This window comes from Macaca mulatta, chromosome 4 (genome assembly GCF_049350105.2).
Source record: "Macaca mulatta isolate MMU2019108-1 chromosome 4, T2T-MMU8v2.0, whole genome shotgun sequence".
Lineage (NCBI taxonomy): Eukaryota > Metazoa > Chordata > Mammalia > Primates > Cercopithecidae > Macaca > Macaca mulatta.
This window is the reverse complement of record NC_133409.1, coordinates 144,861,089-144,881,484: the sequence shown is the minus strand read 5'-3', so window position 1 is coordinate 144,881,484 and position 20,396 is coordinate 144,861,089. Positions and strand designations below refer to the sequence as shown.

Below are 20,396 nucleotides of genomic sequence, written 5' to 3'. Positions count from 1 at the left end.
AGGGGAAAAGTAAAATAAGCAAGATAATTTCGGTTTGTGATAAGAGCATCCTAATAACTGAAGAAATACGATGGGAAGCAGACAACCAACTTTAGACAGTGGTGATCAGAGTAGGTTTATGAGTAGCTGATACATGAAAGATAAGGAGCCCATGCAAGATCTGAGAGAATAGTGTTCTTAGCAGAGGGGCTAAGTGAAAAGACCCTCAGGTAGGCTGGCACTTCAGGCAGAGGGGCTTAAGGAACAACAACAAAAATGTTTGAGGGACTGGAGCAGCTAGTGTTGACACCGTGATATGAGTTAAGACTAAAGAGTAGAGGGGCTCAGGACTTTCAGGGTCTTATAGGCCATGGAAGGAAGTTTGAATGATTGGACAGTTTCAAGGAAAGAAGGAAAATGATCTGATTTAAAATGTTTACATTTCTATTCCAGTTACTATATAAAGTTTATGGGGGCTAGAGTGGGAACAGAAACAGTAGGATGCCAGGTGTTTTGGACTAAGGTTGTGGCTGTAGAGATAGAAATGAACAGACTTAGGACATATTTGAATTATAGCCCATAAAATTTACCAGTGATTTCAGTGTGGGGATGAGGGACAGAGATGAATCAAAGATGACTTCTGGGTTATGGGTTGAATAGTTGGTTGGATGGTATTGTCAATACTGAGATGAGAGTTTGTGGGGAGGAATAGATTAGGTCAGTGAGTCGTGGTGGTCTTTGAGGGACTGAGGAGGACACGCATGATTCTGAAAGATTTTCAGACGAAGAGAAGAGGGCAGTTTTTAGCTAACGTTGGTTTAAAGTTCCCAGTTAAGGTTGTGGTATGGGTCATTAAAGAGGTCATTTGTGCACTAAAAAGAATAAACAGGGCCGGGCGTGGTGGCTCACGCCTGTAATCCCAGCACTTTGGGAGGCCGAGGTGGGCGGATCACAAGGTCAGGAGATCGAGACCATGGTGAAACCCCGTCTCTACTAAAAATAGAAAAAATTAGCCGGGCGCAGGGGCGGGCGCCTGTAGTCCCAGCTACTCGGGAGGCTGAGGCAGGAGAATGGCGTGAACCCGGGAGGCGGAGCTTGCAGTGAGCCGAGATTGCGCCACTGCACTCCAGCCTGGGCGACAGAGCCAGACTCCGTCTCAAAAAAAAAAAAAAAAAAGAATAAACAGGGAGCCGGGCGCGGTGGCTCACACCTGTAATCCCAGCACTTTGGGAGGCTGAGGCAGGCGGATCACTTGAGGTCAGAAGTTGGTGACATGCCTGACCAACATGGTGAAATCCCATCTCTACTAAAAATACAAAAATTAGCCAGGCATGGTGGTACATGCCTGTAATGTCAGCTACGTGGGAGTCTGAGGCAGGAGAATCGCTTGAATCCGGGAGGCGGAGGTTACAGTGAGCCAAGATCGCACCACTGCACTCCAGCCTGGGTGACACAGCAAGACTCCGTCTCAAAAAAAAAAAAAAAAAAGAAGAAGAATAAGCAGGGAATTCTGTGATCTGGATCTCAGAAGAATTTCATTTCCTTCCTTCACAGGGTTGTTATGAACTAGACTGGTCCAACAGGAAAGTATGATAGATGTGAATTGGTGCTTCTTTTCAACCTTTTCCAGAAGCTCTCAAGCTGTTCTTGTGGATAAGACAGAGAATATGTACTCCAATGCAAAGACTTTTGGTTGAATTACAACTGGCCAAAGGTATATCCAGGCTGTGTGGATTAGTGTTTACTAGGCTTTCCTGAAAACTTTGTCTTTGACTGCATCCCATTCTGTGTCTTGAAAGAAGGTATAGAAGGCATCATATCATATAAATTTGGTGGAAGGGATATTAAGTATGTCTCATCTGATGGCAGATTAAAAATTCAGAAAGGTCTTGACAAGTTGGTTTGATAGGCTGAACTAGCAAGATGAAATTTAGTAGGAATCAATCTAAGGTCCTGCGCTTGAATCCAAGGTTTTCCATCCAATCAAGTATAGAACGGAAGAGACATGACTTAGCATAGCATTTCTTGGAGGAGGGGGAGACCAAGAAATGTAATCATTCCTAAGTTTGAGGATACACTGGCAGTGTACTAGATCTGCTGTGAAAGCTAATGCAATTTATATGCTCCAGTGATAATTTCTAGAACTGGGAAAGTAACACTTGTGTTTGACTGTGTAATAGAAATTAAGTTTATTTTTCTTAATATGCCTTCCAAGAATAAAGATAAACCAGCAGTCCTTTCACAGACTCATTAGAATGGCAAAGAGACTCAAGCCCATCCCCTGGGAGTTAAGTTGAAGTAACTGGGAATACAGAGCCAGGAAAAGAAAACTCAGGGTTCACTTTATAGCTGTGACATTGAAAGGGGATTGGAGATTTCCTGATGGTGCCAGGGCAAAGCCAGTGCCAATGGATGGAATTTACAGGGAGAAAGATGCCAAGTCAGAGACATTTTAAAAATTGGAGGGCCTGCCTTACATAAAGTTACTGGCAGTATTTATGAGTTGATGGGATGTGTAGAAAGAATTCCTCCATCTCAGGCCGGGCGCGGTGGCTCAAGCCTGTAATCCCAGCACTTTGGGAGGCCGAGACGGGCGGATCACGAGGTCGGGAGATCGAGACCATCCTGGCTAACATGGTGAAACCCCGTCTCTACTAAAAAAATACAAAAAACTAGCCGGGCGAGGTGGCGGGCGCCTGTAGTCCCAGGTACTCGGGAGGCTGAGGCAGGAGAATGGCGTGAACCCGGGAGGCGGAGCTTGCAGTGAGCTGAGATCCGGCCACTGCACTCCAGCCTGGGCGACAGAGCGAGACTCCGTCTCAAAAAAAAAAAAAAAAAAGAAAGAATTCCTCCATCTCATGGTCACTGAACCAGATGACCTTTCAAGATCTTGCCAACCCTGAGATACATGGATAACTCTTTTTCAGCTTTCTCTTCTTGTCACAACTGTTTGCCTTTTTCTATTTGGTGGTTCTTATGGCAGCTGAAGGGGAGATAGCTGATGCACTGTTTTGGTTCCACAGGTGTCTGGTTTCATAAGTCAGGACCTGCATATGCTGCTGGTTGACGAGATTTGTAAAGGACCTCCCTTTTCAGCACAATGACTGATTGTATTTCTTACATTGTTGTTGTCTTCCCAGGTGACTGTAGGACGAGGATTTGGTGTCACATACCAATTGGTATCAAAAATCTGCCCCCTGATGATTTCTCGAAACCACTGTGTTTTGAAGCAGAATCCTGAGGGCCAGTGGACAATTATGGACAACAAGGTACAGGAATTCACAGAATCCTAATGACTTTTATTTGTTTTTAAATTACTTTTTTTTTTTTTTTGCCTAGGTAATTCATGGTATAAAATTCAAAAGTATAACTTCTTCTTTCCTAGCCATCCAGTTTCCTTTTCCAGAGGCGCAGCCACTTCCATATGCTGCCAGAGATTAGATTATGCTAAAACAATTTCTCTTGATTTGGGTTGAAGTTTGTTACCTTGAAGAGAATACCTGAATTGGGGTAGTAGGTCCTATTCCAGAAACTAGACTAAGTTACTGGGCAAATCAGCCTGTTTGAGGTGAAGCTCCCAGAGACCCTGGGAATCTGCAGAATCCGCTAACGCTTCTGGAGTACACTTATGGCTCAGTGAACAGGGGGAGGAGGGAGAAACTGATCTGACTGCACTTAGCTCCTTGCCTTCCTCATTCCTTTCAATCTGAGCAACCTCCCCTGGCTTTTAAAACATGTTTTAAATGTTGGTGTTCTGAAGATTTCCTTTGAATAATGGGTTTTCCTCCTTTAGACACATTTGAAAACCACTAGTTTAGTGGTAAATGTGTTGAGGGAGGTGCAATAGTATATAAAGCCCAGCAATTAGAAAGTACCTCATGTGCTGGGCGTGGTGGTGCATGCCTGTAGTCCCGGTTACTGGGGAAGCTGAGGCAAGAGGATTGTTTGAGCCCATGAGTTCTGGGTTATAGTGTGCTACGCCGTTCTGGTGTCTGCATTAAGTTCGGCATCAATGTGGTGTCCTCCTGGGAGCAGGGGACCACCTGTTTGTCTAAGGAAGGTGAACTGACCCAGGTTGGAAGGAGGGCAGGTCAAAACTGCTGTGCTGATCAACAATGGGATTGCACCTGGGAGTAGCCACTGCACTCCAGTGTGGTTGACATGGTGAAGCCCTGTCTCTATCAAAAAGAAAAGAAAGGCCGGGTGCAGTGGCTCAAGCCTGTAATCCCAGCACTTTGGGAGGCCGAGACGGGCGGATCACGAGGTCAGAAGATCGAGACTATCCTGGCTAACACGGTGAAACCCCATCTCTACTAAAAAAAAATGCAAAAAACTAGCCGGGCGAGGTGGCGGGCACCTGTAGTCCCAGCTACTTGGGAGGCTGAGGCAGGAGAATGGCGTAAACCCGGGAGGCGGAGCTTGCAGTGAGCTGAGATCCGGCCACTGCACTCCAGCCTGGGCGACAGAGCGAGACTCTATCTAAAAAAAAAAAAGAAAAGAAAATACCTAAAGTGCAGATATACAAGCACCCAGGATATATGATGAAAATACAGACTATGAGGTGAGAGAAATTCTAACATAAACAGTTCATGTTTAGGAAGTATAACATGTCTTTAAGTACCATTTCATATTGCTTCACTGCCCCAGTTAGGATTTTAACAGTACCATTAGAAGGGAGGATATCCCACAGATCTGCCCAGCAGCCTCATTTTGCATGCATAAAACTGCTAGATTTAAGCTGTTGTAAAGTATCTTCCTGCTCTAGAATTAAGTTGAGTTGGCACTGTATTGAAGGAGACAATACACAAATGCTAAGTAAATAGGTTCAGCACTTTCAGCAGTGCACTATGAGCAGGGTAAAAATTGGCACTGGCATTATCTACTTTAACCCCTTATGTAGACAGATGAATCTGAGGCCCAGAGAGATAAACTGCCTTGCCCAAGGCCTTCTCTATAATGAGCCAGGACTTAAGTTTCTCTGCTATGCCCTGTGCAAATACCAGTAAAGTACGTAAGCAATTTGCTATACTGGCTTTATGACATCAAACAATTAATTATGCATATTTAAAATATAGCTGCAAGGTTTTAAAGCCTCTGTCATAGTGTATATCAAAACAGCTTAGGAAAAGATGTTTTCCTCATCAGCGTAGGCTGTATGAGAGTTGGGATTACAGTATTATAGAGGTGAGTTTTCTGCTGCTGCTTTTCTTAATTATGTGCAGTGTAGATGTGATCCACTTATGGGATTAGCAGATTTTCATAGGTTAGGAAGCCAACAGCTGATCAACTGTAGTGTTATTTAAATGTCAACCACAGGGATACATAGGCAGCCTGTGCAAGATCAGATCATGACTGTGCTCCGGGCTCGCTCTCCAATGTTTGCTTTGTACCCTTCCTTCTAGGGTTGCTGTTATCATGTGATTCTTCTGAGGTCTCAGTCAGGCAATAGAAAGGAAAGGTTTCTTAACAACCTGTTTAAACTTTTTAGCTGTGATTGTGAGATAACTGATTTTTAAGAGAAGCTAGGACTGGGGTGTTTTGATGGAACAATTCTTACAAGTAAATCCCCCCTCCCCTCTGCACTTTTCTTTTGATTACAGTTGCCCCCTTTCTGGCTTCCTCCTGGCATGATGCCATGGCAGCCCTCTTCTGCTGATAAGGGACCTGAATTTCAGCTGTAGGATATTATTGCTGTGGTTGTGTTTGAAGTCATTTGCCAAGTCTCTTTCAAGAGATAGGTGTTTCTAATAAGTTAAAACTCAGAGCTGCATTCTCTTATCTGCTGGAATGGCCAGAAAGTGAGAGCTTAAGTATGGATACAAAAATTGCAAGAAATGTTATTTTGGTTTAAAATTGGCTTAAAATATAGGAAAAAAAAACCCTTGGAGGACAGCTAACTCTGCACACAGTATGAGGATGGTTCTAGTTGTGTAGGTTTTGGTCAGTTCATAAGCTCTTCAGATGGCCATCTTTGTATTGGTATCCAGCTCTTTCAGAAAATTGGTTGTTTTAAAGTCACAGTATGAAATGCCTTAGAGGTTCGGTCACGTCTTACTTGAGCCTTTCCCATTCTTACCCTCCTCTCCTGTTGCTTTTCACCTGCTGCCTGGTGATTCCTACTATTGTTCTTCTGCAGAATCTGGCCTTTGAAGTCTCTGGTGAGTGTACTCTTACGTGAACAATCTTTGCTGCTTGGGACAGTCCAGCTTCTGGTCCTCAGCAACTAGAGCAGTGGTTATCAACTCCATTTCCAGTTTTTGCTCTCACCTGGGGTACTTTTTAAAAATACTGATGATCGTTCAATAAAAACGTTCATTCGTCAGAAGACACCATTAAGAGAGTAAAAGGCACACTCAGAGGAAGATGTTTGCTACATATTATAGTCAATGAAGGGCTTATCCTAAGTTATATGCAGAACTCCAATAAGAAAAAGACAGATATGCCCTATTTAAAAATGAGCAAGAGACAAGCGCTTCACAAAAGGTTGTATCCAATGAAAAGTTGTTCAACCTCATTAATAATTTGGGGAATTTAAATTAAAACCATAATGGAATACCTCTACACATTCACCAGAGTGGCTAAAATTGAAGACCAGTGATGCCAGGTATTGGTAAGGATATGGAACGATAGAATGCTCTTACCCTTCTGTTGGGAGTGTAAATTGGTACAGCTACTTTGGGAAATTATTTGGCATTATTCATTAAAGTTGAGCATACATATAGCTTTTGACACAGTATTTTCACTCCCAGGGAAACAGCCCAAATGTCCATCAACAGTAGAATGGATAAATTGTGGAATAATCTTATATTGAAACACTATACTATAGTGTATATGAATGAACTACTATATCTAATAACATGGATAAATCTCATAATATTGAGTGAAAGAAGACAGACACAAAAGAACACATATTATATGATGCCATTTATACAATGTTTAAAACCAGGCAAAATTAACATGTGCTATTAAATCTAGATAGTAGTCACCTTATTGCCAGGGTGGCTACTGACTAGGAGGCACACAGGGTTTCTGGGATGCTGATAATGTGGGGTTTGTTTTGTTTTTGACCTCGTGGTAGTTATGCTATGAGGTTCATTTTGTGACTATTCATCTAGTTGGTACGTTTACGGTTCGTGCACTTTTATGTTTGCATGTTCTACTTTAGTAAAGAGTTTAAAAAATATATTGAGGATACATAATACAATTGCTGAAATAAGACTTGATATCAAGTGCTGGCAAGCATGCAGAATAACTGGAACTCCTCAACGTTCAAGTGTGAATATAAAATGGTACCTCCACTTTGAAAAACTGGTGGTTTCTAAGAGTCAAATATATACTTGTCCAATGATCCTATTTCTAGGTATTTACCCAAGATTAATGAAAGCTTATGTTCTCACAGAAACTTGTATGTGAATGTTTCTAGTGGCTTTCTTTTTTTAACTTATTTTTTTGAGATGGAGTTTCGCTCTTTTCGCTCAGGCTGGAGTGCAATGGCGCGATCTCGGCTCCCCAAAACCTCCACCTCCTGGGTTCAAGCGATTCTCCTGCCTCAGCCTCCCGAGTAGCTGGATTACAGGTGTGCAGCACCACGCCCAGCTAATTTTTGTATTTTTAGTAGAGTTGGGGTTTCGCCATGTTGACCAGGCTGGTCTTGAACTCCTGACCTTAGGTGATCCACCTGCCTCAGCTTCCCAAAGTGCTAGGATTACAGGCGTGAGCCACCACGCCCTGCCTGTAGTGGCTTTATTAATATTCATCAAAAACTGGAAAAAAACAACTAGGGAATGGATAAACTGTGCTCCACCCATACTACCTTCAATATTACTCAGCAATAAAATATAACTGCTGATAATGCAACAGGGTAGATGAATCTCAGAGGCATTACACTAAGTGAAAGAAGCAAGACTCGAAAGTGTAGATAATAAGATTCCATTTGTATTACATTCTGGGAAAGGGAAGAGAACAGATAAGTAGTTGCCTGGGAATGTGGGAAAGGTTGACTACCAAGGGGCACTGTATCTTGATATAGTTACACAACTGTATGTGTTGGTATATAAATGTAACTTTTAAAATACTGATACTTAGTTCCTATCTCAGACCAGTTAACTCACTCTGAGGGTGAAACCCAGGCACTGCTCTTTGTTTTAAACCTTCCCGGGTGGTTTTACTGTATAGCCAGGGTTGAGAACCACTGAGCTACATAAATTATCTAAAGCACTCCAAGAAAACATTGCCTTTTGGTTTTGAGTTTCCACTTTCCTCAGTAAACTGTTTAAAAGCAGCTGGGCAGAGATTGAGCATCTAGTGAAGTAATTCCTGTCTAAGCGGATGTGCATTATTCCACCTTTTTCCCACTGGTGGCTAAGAGACATCAGGCAGACCTGGGTATCGTTTTCTGCTGCTAGCATTGTTCAAGTGGGTAGTTATGAAAACCAACATCAAGAAAGCCTTGAACAGAGCATGATTATTTAAACCATTGTATTTGAGATCATCTCTAGCAGTACTTGATTGTTCTTGTACAGCCATGGGATGTTTGTCCTTTTCTAGTCTCCTTACATGAACAGAGCTGACTCAGGGCTTTGGTTTAAATTATACCACTAGATGTCACCAAGAAGTGATGAATGGGTAAATATACAAGGATTCAAGGACAAAACGTGATGGAAGAATTTTGAGTTTACTTTCCAGCTTTTAAAAGGGCTCTGAAGGCAATGGGTTAATGTAGAGGATCTAATGGAGGGCTGCAACATATTGTGAAAATTTGCCCCAGCTTCTGAGGGATTCTTATTCTCTTTAGCTGTGGGCTGCCTCTGTAATCTTATTTATTTATTTTACCTTATCTTAGCTTTGGAGACTTTCCTTAAATTTCTGTACTTTGGCATTAGGTGGCCTTCTGTGTCTTATTACTTTTTCTGATACCTTTTTCCTGCATATAATCTAAAATTGACTGTCCTGCTCTAAAATTGTTCTCAGTAGATTGTTCTGGCTCCATCCCTCTCATTTGTTATTTCTCATATGTTGTTTCAAAATTCAGTAAAACTTATCACTCCCCAGTTTCTCAGGCTGTGTAGAAAGGGTGTGAGGAGGTTTCCTAGATGAACCAGGTTAGACCCGATGCCCAGTGGGTTAAGACTAATCTTTCTGTATGTATCTATGCCAGTCTTTTCTTTCTGTGTAAACCAAGTAATAGAAGATAAAACTGGAAACAAGAGCCTAATGCCAAACCAGAGCTGAGCTCTGATCTCTACTTGCCCTTTACCCTCTGTGCCTTGTGGTCAAGCCCCCTGTCCCTCATATTTGTGTTGACTGGGGATTTTTTCTAGCTGAAAGTAGGTAGCTATAGTTGCCAGTGTAAACATAAATCTTGGTCCCAATTCAGAAGTGAGCATCATCTCTGGCCTATCCCCTGAACTTAAGTCCTTGATATGGGTTAAAATGCTCGCCAGTATATTTCAACTCTGAATCTTGCCTTTGTTTCAAGTCTATTTTAGGACCTGTCATCTCCATTTAGCATCCCTTAGCTCTCCCAGCTGCACATGATATTCCTTTGCATTTATAGGCTATGCCATTTAATCCCACATTTACTTATTTGTGCCCTTGTGTTGTCTTTTCCACAGTCAGCTGCTGAAAGTTTTCATGTCTTTTCACTCAATATATTTACCTTGCATGACATTGAGCATAGAATTGAAATGATTGTTGATGAATCAGTTGAACCAAGGCATAGTAATAGTAGTGAACACTTATGTAACACGATGCCCAGGCACTGTCTAAATAATTGCCATATGTTATCTCATTAAATCCGCACAGACACCATAAGGGGAGACTTATTTTCCTCCATTTTATTGATGCAGTAACTGGACCATAAAGAGGTCAAGAAACCCGGCCAAAATCACCCAGCTGCTAAGTGATAGAGCCACATTACAAACCCAGGCAGTCTCACTCCAGGATCTGTGCTCTTAACCTCGATACTATGACTTCTTTAAAACCATAAAAGTTTATTTTATTTTATTTATTTTGGAGACAGAGTCTCGCTCTGTCACCCAGACTGGAGTGCAGTGACACAATCTCGGCTCACAGCAACCTCCGCCTCCTGGGTTCTAGCAATTCTAATGCCTTGGCCTCCCAAGTAGCTGGGATTACAGGCATCTACCACCACACCTGGCTAATTTTTGTATTTTTAGTAGAGAGGGGGTTTCACTGTGTTGGCCAGGGTGGTCTTGAACTCCTGGCCTCAAGTAATCCACACACCTCGGCCTCTCAAAGTGCTGAGATTACAGATGTAAGCCACCACTCCCAGACAGTAAATATTTATTAAGCATTTATTCTATGTGAGTCATTGTGCTAAGTGATTCACATGCATTATCTTATTCATTCCTCACAGAAACAGTATGAGGTAGGTACTGTACTATCCCTATTCTGCAGACAAAACAGGCATGGAGAGGTTAAGTGAATTGTCAAATGCCATGCGGACTATGAACCCGCATCTGAGTCCAGAGCTCCAGCTCTTAACCATTATCCTGTATTGCCCATATATCCCTGTTGGTATTAATTGGCTCAGATCCTATCTGCCATTTGACCCCAGTACCGGATTTAGTACTCTCTTTTTTTTTTATTTATGTGTGCGTGCTTGTTTACCAGTGTGTTAAGGAACCACATCCAGAGATAGCATTTGAACCTACTTCATGGACCTCATCCTTAACTACTGCTTTCTTCACTAATAATATTTTTTCTAGTTTTGGGACGTTGCTCCAGTTTAGGTCAATAGGAGCTAGCCAATTTCAGTTTCCTTTAATGCTATTCCATGTGTTTGAGTAAATTATCCACCAATAATAAGGTGATTCCTGCCTGTTAATATGGCAGTTCTCTGTGGACGCATGAATGTGAAATATAGGTAAAAAGCCAAAGCACTGCTTAACGAATGCTGTTTCTAGGGATGGTAGTTTATGAACCTTTCTTTTCTATTTGTTATCAAGAGTTTTCCTTCTGAAAAGGCAGAAGGTTTTACAGCAGCAGGAGAGAGGTTCCATTAAGAAGACGAAAATCACGAAGCTTATTTCTTCTGTCTTTCACTTTCCCCAGAGTCTAAATGGTGTTTGGCTGAACAGAGCACGTCTGGAACCTTTAAGGGTCTATTCCATTCATCAGGGAGACTACATCCAACTTGGAGTGCCTCTGGAAAATAAGGAGAATGCGGAGTATGAATATGAAGTTACTGAAGAAGACTGGGAGACAATATATCCTTGTCTTTCCCCAAAGAATGACCAGATGATAGAAAAAAATAAGGAATTGAGAACTAAAAGGAAATTCAGTTTGGATCAATTAGGAGGTCCTGGAGCTGAAGGCCCCTCAAATTTGAAATCCAAAATAAATAAAGTGTCTTGTGAATCTAGTCAGTCAGTGAAATCACAGGGGAAAGGTGAAGTGGCCAGTACACCCTCTGAAAATTTGGATCCTAAGTTGACTGCCCTTGAGCCAAGTACGAAGACCACAGGGGCTCCCATTTACCCTGGCTTCCCCATAGTCACAGAGGTTCATCATGAGCAGAAAGCCTCAAACTCTTCAGCATCTCAGAGAAGCTTACAGATGTTTAAGGTGACCATGTCCAGGATTCTGAGGCTGAAAATACAGATGCAAGAAAAACATGAAGCCGTTATGAATGTGAAAAAGCAGACCCAAAAGGGGAACTCAAAGAAAATTGTGCGAATGGAGCAGGAACTGCAGGACTTACAGTCCCAGCTGTGTGCAGAGCAGGCGCAGCAGCAGGCAAGAGTGGAGCAACTAGAGAAGACTTTCCAGGAAGAGGAACAGCATCTTCAGGTACCACACAGAAGGGAAGGGCAAGAGTGGTCTTCAGGAGTGGGGCGGGCACTTCATGAGCCTCTGGCCAGAGTTCTCAGTTTCTGGGCCAGGTACCAAATTCTGAGCACCAAAGACAAGAAATGGAATGGGAACAGTAAACTTTTGAGATCAGGGAAGGGAACTGAGTAGAGGGTTAAGGCGTCAGCATGCTGATGAGATCAAGAGCCAGAGATGGGGTGCCAAGATAGGGTAAAGTGACCAGCAGAGCCAGCCAGGACATAACTCATCTCAGGATGCAAAGCTGAGGCAACTCAGAACCAACATGAATTCAGGGGGAAGTTAGGTGAAGGTCAAGATGCCGCAAAACCACAGTATAGTCCAATTAAATCATTAGTTGTCTTCAAGACTTACGTATCTTTGCTCTGTGGCCAAGGCCAAATCACTTAGTCCCAGGGCAGGTACAGGTCAGCTGGTTCCTCTGCCCTTGTACCTGACAGTTTGTTAGCTATAAAGGTTAGTTAACTCTGTAGCTAACCCAGGAGGTGAGAGGCTAAAAAGGCAGAAAATGTTTTTGTTTCTGTTTTGAGCAGCCAGCATGTGATGGGACAGATGCACCATGACTGCATTGTTGGGTTGAATGATAAACCACCTTCCACAGTGCTTATAGTAGGAAGGTAAAATAATGACTATCTTAGCTTTGTAAAGGTAAGACCAAATGTGTTTCCATCCCTGAGTCATTTGCTTCAATGACAAACTCTTGCACAAAGCTTTAGGCTAGAGCAGATCCTGTCCTTGCTCAAAATGTCATTTCCTATCTGGCAGGAACCACACATTTTACTCCCACCCAGTTGCTCAGATAATATTGAATGTCAAGAATTCCCTATTGTTGACTTAGAACTCACACGGACCAGTCACAACTAAAGTGAATAAACTTTTTTGTTTGGGTTGGTCAGGGTAAGGAACAACCAGAGGTAGTGTTGGCTTATTTCTGAGCAATTTATAAATTTCATTCTAATCTCTGCCATCCCCTTGAACTGGTAGTATTAGCAAAAGCCATGGATTAAATAGGTCTTTTGAGAGTATACACTGCTTCCTTACATGTACCTTTTTGCTTCCCTTATCCAGCCTAGACTAGTTCTTGAAATTAGTAGAGGGTGGTTTATGTCTACGTGTTTAGTATATCACACCTTCACTAGGACAGAACTCTCTGTAAAGGCTAATATGTTCACGAACAAGTTACTGTTGATTAATATTTGTGGCTGCTCTGGACATGCCTCAAGGTATAGCTGCAAAATCTTTTTTTTGAACCAAAATGTTAAAGGCAAAAGGATCAGTTTGGATAATTTCTCTGGGTATGAGTAGGTCGTGTACATATTGCTCATAGTGAAGTGTATCTAGTCCCTTGTTTATCAGCTGCATCTCCCTCTGCCCACCAAGCCCTAGGGATTTATCCTACCCCCCCCCCCACTATTTGTTTAGAGGCTCATTAAACCCTTGCTGCTTCACACCTTTTTTTTTTTTTTTTTTTTTTTTTTTAAGTACTCAAATTCCCTGGTACTAGGGAATTCTGGCAGTTATAAAGATGCTTAACAAATGGTTTTTACCATTAAGGAATTTATCTTGTTGAAGAGGCAAGATGTATCATACACATGATATAATCAGAGAATAGTTTTCAATCAATATAGTAAATTAGAGAACAATTTTCAGTTGGCATATTAGATGGGTAGGTAATTCTTAAGGACAGAAGGGCCCAGAAGTTCTTTTGGAAGGTGCTGGATAAAATAGGTTAATGATAACCTGGAAAGCTTCCACATTGGAGGGGGCCGATGAGGAAATACAAGCTCAGGCAAGGAGAGAGGAAGAGCAGTATATAAACTGAAGTGGTCAAGACTCAGAATGAGAGACAAGGTGGCCAGAGTAGAGGGAAAAGAAGCATGCTAGATATCGTGAGTGCCAGCATTGGGTATTACATCTGAGTTTATAGTTATTTGGGGGCTCAGAAGTTCTCAGTTTACATCCTTTTGGGTATCATGGCATTAGTCCGTGAAGGAGGCTTGGACTGTTAGGCCATAGTATTTCCAGAACAATCCAATTGGTGTCTTAAAGCTTACAGTCCTGAAGTGTGCAGTATTTGAGCAGATAACTCTGCTCAAATTCTTTACTGCCAACAGCTTGAAGTAAAACAGGAGATTTTCCACCTGCTCCCTCACCCCTGTTGTTTCCAGATGCTCACACTAGCTGGTCTGCTCTGCTTGTTGCTGGATTGTGTTCCTTTTTTCTTTTCCCTGCAGAGAAACCTTCCATTTTGTTTTGGCTTTGCAGGGTTTGGAGATAGCACAAGGAGAAGAGGACCTAAAGCAACAGCTGGCCCAGGCTCTGCAGGAGGTAACTTTGCCATAGTACTAAGATTATAGTGGGCTGTGGAGTGGGGAGCAACCAGGCATCACATGACCATTGACTGCCTCTGCTGCTTAGTGCATACCTCTGGTATCTCCAGTCTGTAAACAGAGCAGGTTGCAGCTGCTCATACCATCAGATCAGAGATTTGGAGCCTTACAAACATGCCAGACCTCAGCATGAAAACTTAGATTTTCATCTGATCTGAAGTTGCTCTGGTGAAGATGGAATGGAGCATTAGCAGTTAAGAGGCTCTCTGGGGAAGTGGCTCCACTTCCAGAAAGGTGAGGGCAGCAGAGGGAAAATGTGAGATATGACTTGGCCACCAGGCCCGTGAAGGCCTCTGTTACCACAATGTCCCTGAGCTGTAGCCAACCAGAAACAATTCGAGAATGTTCCAGTTAAGCATTTTAGGCCAGGTTGAGAATGTGCAGTTTAACAATCAACAAAACATATCAATTTATTGAAAAAGTAAAGCTCAACAGGACTAAAATTCTCCTAAAAGATTACCTGTAATTTATTTAATTTAACCTAACTACTCTTATTTGATTATTTTTTGTGTGTGCTCCTTTGCATCTTTAAAACCTACTTTGTCTTCTATCTTTTATGTATTATGATTAGTAGTTCCATTTAGTCAGGATGGTTCAGATCTCATTGGAGAGAGTGAGCAAATCGCATAGGAATTTGTTCAGGGGAATTTATCCTTTTATCGTAAACCTACTTCCCAACCTTACAGTGCTAACAGTCATATTGTATTGTAAGCACGACAGGGTGCCTACCTTGATCTCCTTGAGGGTTTCACAAACAGCTTTGGAAAGAATTAGATGAAAATTAATTCAATCTTTTTAGAATTTTATTTTTTGAGCTTGTTTATTTTCTAGGGTGGGAGAGTAGGCATGTTTCCCATTTGGAGCATTATTAAGTTAATATTCAGACATTGTTTTGAAATGGAAAAAGAATGTGGTTCTGCTAGTTGGAAATCCCTGAGGGATCACTGAGTACCCTGTACCCCCTCCGGAGACAGGAAAGCACACTATCATTTTGCGTGGGATACTTGGCCATACATTTATTAGCTTAAAATGTGATACTTTTCGACCAGGCGCGGTGGCTCAAGCCTGTAATCCTAGCACTTTGGGAGGCCAAGGCGGGTGGATCACCAGAGGTAGGGAGTTCAAGACCAGCCTGACCAACATGGAGAAACCCTGTCTCTACTAAAAATACAAAATTGGCCGGGCGCGGTGGCTCAAGCCTGTAATCCCAGCACTTTGGGAGGCCGAGACGGGCGGATCACGAGGTCAGGAGATCGAGACCATCCTGGCTAACACGGTGAAACCCCGTCTCTACTAAAAAATACAAAAAACTAGCTGGGCGAGGTGGCGGGCGCCTGTAGTCCCAGGTACTCGGGAGGCTGAGGCAGGAGAATGGCGTGAACCCAGGAGGCGGAGCTTGCAGTGAGCTGAGATCCGACCACTGCACTCCAGCCTAGGCAAGAGAGCCAGACTCCGCCTCAAAAAAAAAAAAAAAAAAAAAAAAAACAAAATTAGCCGGGCGTGGTGATGCATGTCTGTAATCCCAGCTACTCAGGAGGCTAAGGCAGGAGAATCGCTTGAACCCAGGAGGTGGAGGTTGTAGTGAGCCGAGATGGTGCCATTGCACTCCAGCCTGGGCAACAAGACTCCATCTCAAAAAAAAAAAAAAAGTGATATTTTTAGGTCATGGTTCTATACCATCATGCCTGGGGGACATGCCACTCATGCAGTGGCGGTTTTTTGTTCCACCATGCTGATCCTTTTGAAAGCTGTTCTTTATAGTTTATTAAAAAACTGCTTTTATAATGGTGTTTTATAACTGATTTTCTATTTAAATCACATAATACCTTCCTCTCCAGTCTCCAAAAAACGACCACATCTTTTTAAACCCAGTGATTCATAAGTTCTCAGGGAATTTGACTATAGTTAGAAATGGGTCCAGACCTTCTTCACTGCCCTAAGCAGTCTGCCAGTCTTTGCTTTGAGTGGAAAAGAAAATAAAAAGATGCATTTATATACAGCTCAAAAAACTTCTCTGACTGCTTTTCATACCTATTATTTTATTTTCTTAACACTGAGGTAGGAGGGAGCACCTATTTTCCCATTTCCTTTTATTTTTATTTTTATTTTGAGACAGTGTCTTGTTCTGTCACCCAGGCTGGAGTGCAGCAGTGCAATCTCAGCTCACTACAGTCTCCACCTCCTGGGCTCAAGTGATCCTCCCACTGCAGCCTCCTGAGTAACTGGAACCATAGGCACGTGCCAGCATTCCCGACAAATTTTTTGTGTTTTTGGTAGAGATGGAGTTTCACAATGTTGCCCAGGCTGGTCTCAAACTCCTGAGCTCAAGTGATCCACTCAGCATAGCCTCCCAAAGTGCTGGGATTACAGGTATTATGAGCCACCATGCCCGGCCGTATTTTCCCATTTTATAGATGAGAAGGTTAAAATGCACATCTCGAATTAGTGAGTCAAGTTGAAGACCCAGGCCTTCTGATATAACTGCTTTTTTTTTTTTGTCATGAGATCACACATTTTAAAATTTGGTTCTTGAATAATATCTTTTCAAAAATACTTACCTTTACTCCAGCTTCTTTTTTAAAAGAATTTGAGGTGAGATTCTAAAGTATAAGCTATACTTAAGCATGGGAGTGCTCATAAATTATGTTTCATGTATGTGGAACCTCTTGACATTCAGCATAGGCATTTAGCCACAGTGAATGAGCTGTTAGTTCCTGGGTGTGCCTTCTTCCAGAAGACACTGGCAGGGTTCAGGCAGCATTATCTTATGAGCATGTAGTGTGTGATTTGTAGAATAAATAGGTTAAAGATCTTTTTTATTTCAATAAAAATGACTATTTAATTCCGCTGATTCCCATTTCCTCCTGATTATTTCATAAAAGCAGCTTCCAGTTCTGAATAGCTTGTAATTACTTACTAGTTCTTAAATACTGTTCCCAGAATCACTTGGGTGGCTTAAAAAAAAAAAAAAAAGCACATTTCTGGGCTCCAAGCCAAACCTATAGAAGCAGACTCTGGGACGCATGAAAGTTCTTCAGTTGACATGGATGTCCACCAATGATGGGTTAGTTTTAGAGGCCCCAGTACATTTGGTGGCCTCCTTCCCTAACTGCCCTCTCCTCTGAAAAAAGCAGCAGGTGGGTAACATAGCCCAATGGAATAAAGGTATTATTTTGAAATTGCCATTTTATCGATCCCTGAACCAAAGTCACTAACTAGAGGAAGAGAACAGGCATGTTTGTGGCTAAAAGGAAGGATGCATTGTAGTTCATCCTGAGTATGTATCTGCTATGTTTTTGCAGCATTGGGCTCTAATGGAAGAGCTAAATCGCAGCAAGAAGGACTTTGAAGCAATCATTCAAGCCAAGAACAAAGAATTAGAGCAGACCAAGGTACTGGAAAGAAGATGGAAGTTTAGAATTTGGTTAGTGCATGCAACTCAGCATTTTCAACAGTGTAAGGGTTGCTATGGAGAATGAAGAGAGAAATCATGGCTGCTCCTTGCCTCTGGGGAAATAATCTATAAGATTATAGAGGTCTATAGAAGATTCTGCCTGTCAGACAACATCTATTTCCTTCCCTTGTTCAGAAGCAAAATGCTAGGAATAAGGCACTTGCATCCTGCATTCTAGTCCTTTGTCTATGGTGGGTACTCCTTCAGGGTGTGTCACTGATACAGACTGAGGAATATTGTAGTCAAGAAATAGTTCCTCCTGAACTATGTAATTTGAATTACATAAAGTAAAGTGAATTACTTAATGCAATTCCTTCCTGTGTCAAATCAGGAGAACTCTTGAATTAGGGGTTATAAACTTAAATGCCCACCAGGGCCAGACTGGTAATCTAAGTGAGTGAAGTGGCCTGAATGTGAGAACACAGTAGGGAGCTGTGTGGGCTATGGTTCATTGGATGGGGTATTTGCCCACACCCCCATCCCAGGAGGCAACTCTTCTCTGCTCAGCCAATTGTTGCCGTCCAGAAGTGCAGGCCCAGTGTTGTCAGATCTTCTGATTTTTCCACAGCAGATGAAAGTCCAAATGTTTAAGTGAAATATCCCAAAGTTTAAATATTGGCAACAACTTCAGCTTTTTGTGTGTGTTTTCTTTAATGTGAAGGCCAAATTAAACAAGTCTGCAGGGTGGATCCAGTCCACAGGCCACCAATTTGCAACCTCTGACCTGACATTAATACCTGAGTCTGACTGCATCTCTCATCCCACCCCCTCCATGTACAGACCTAGAGCTGAAGGAGGGACTTTAGTTGGTTTGATTTCCTGTTTAAATCACATAATACCTTCCTCTTCAACCTCCAAGAAACTACCACATCTTTTTAAACCCAGTGATTCCTAAGTTCTCAGGGAATTTGACTATAGTTAAGGGGGTCCAGACTTTCTTCACTGCCCTGAGCAGTCTGCCAGTCTGCTTTGAGTGGAAAAGAAAACAAAAAGATGAAAAATGAGCCGGCCACTCAAATATACCTCAAATGGCCTATCCTGTCCCCCTCAGGGGCTCTTAATGCTTTCTGTTTTGGGGGTGAAGTGCTAAAATAAATGTCTGCTTCAAGAGAGCATACCTAGGATCCTCCTTAAAAAGCGTGTTCACCCGCAGTCTGACCTCTTGGGGAAAGCCGAGGAGATGGTACTGCAGGCCTCTGCAGGCGTGGGAAGTGGCAGGTATCATAGAGCATGGAGCCTGAAGGTAATTCAAGAGGCCTTTCTCCAGCCTTCTGCCTCCAGAGGTGTGCCTTACTTTATAGAAAAGGCAGCTGCAAAGAACACTTTAACTTTATAACTAATTCAAGTTTCCTGCCTCTCTGGACTATTCATGCGTCTTTTCTTGTCCAGTGAGTTTTTCATTATTTGGGATGATCTTATGTAACGTCCGAACTACGGCTTGCTATAAACTACTTAATGTCCCATCTGGTCTTGGGTGGTTGGTGTGGTTAGTATACCACCTGCATTTTTCTCATTTGACTAATTTTGGGGAAGGAGACAGAAACTGCAATGCAAATACTGAAAAAGTGGTGTTTTAGTCCATTCAGGCTACTACAAAAAAGACCCATAAACTGCATAGCTTACAAACAACAGAAATTTATTTCTCACAGTACTGGAGGTTGGGAAATCCAAGATCAAGATACTGGCATATTTGGTGTCTGGTGAGGGCTATCTTCTGTTTCATAGATAGAGTCTTGCTGTGTCCCTACATGGTAGAAGGGGCACATGAGCTCTCCTTGGGCCCCTTTTATAAAGGCCACTAACCCGATTTATGAGCATGGAGCCCTCATGACCTAGTCACCTCCCAAAGGCCCCACCTCTTAATACCATCACATTTGAAAATAAGTGTCAACATGGGAATTTGGGAGGAAGCACAAACATTCACACCATAGCAAGTAGGGAGAGGAAAGAAAGAAGGTTAGTGCTCTGCATTAGAAAACAATTATTAACAATAACCCTTAGGGAAAGTGTTCTTAATGTTGCTATACCAGAATGAATCATTCATTAAGACTGAATCCTCTTCTAAATAATTAACCCTGCTCCCTGTCCCCTTTTGCATTTTTGTTGGTTATCTGAATGACAGGTAGGATTGTGTGTCTTGCAGGAAGAGAAGGAGAAGGTGCAAGCACAGAAGGAAGAAGTTCTCAGCCACATGAATGATGTGCTAGAGAATGAGCTCCAATGTATTATTTGTTCAGAATACTTCATTGAGGTAATGAAGTTGCTCACCCCTTCTTTTTTTTTTTTTTTTTTTTTTTTTTTTTGAGAGAGTCTTACTCTGTCACCCAGGCTGGAGTGCAGTGCTGCGATCTTGGCTCACTGCAACCCCCACTTCCCGGGCTCAAGCAGTTCTTGTGCCTCAGCCTCCTGAGTAGCTGGGATTACAGGCACATGCCACCACGCCTGGCTAAATTTTAGTATTTTTAGTAGACATGGGGTTTTGCCATGTTGGCCAGGCTGGTCTCGAATTCCTGACCTCAGGTGATCTGCCCACCTCGGCCTCCCAAAGTGCTGGGATTACAGGTGTGAGTCACCACACCTGGCTGACCCCTTCTTATTCTCCCAACCCTGAATGGAGCCTGGGCTGTACAGGCTGCTTCTACTATAGGGGAACATTCTGAAGAGATTTTCTTCCAGGAACTTATAACTATTTGATTTCAAAGTGACCCCTAGAGATGACC

General features: G+C 42.4%; 1 protein-coding gene across 9 annotated transcripts in view; it reads left to right on the top strand.

Moving 5' to 3' along the window:
• Positions 1–20,396, top strand: part of RNF8 (ring finger protein 8) — a 38,799-nt gene that overhangs the window by 3,956 nt on the left and 14,447 nt on the right. For 2 of the 9 annotated variants that reach the window (XM_077998274.1, XM_077998272.1), the window contains exons 2-7: positions 1,534–1,693; positions 3,120–3,248; positions 11,056–11,793; positions 14,098–14,160; positions 17,525–17,614; positions 19,820–19,927. In XM_077998274.1, the coding sequence (XP_077854400.1) occupies positions 3,180–3,248; positions 11,056–11,793; positions 14,098–14,160; positions 17,525–17,614; positions 19,820–19,927 (1,068 nt within the window). In that variant the 5' untranslated portion in view covers positions 1,534–1,693; positions 3,120–3,179. 9 annotated transcript variants of the gene reach the window in all.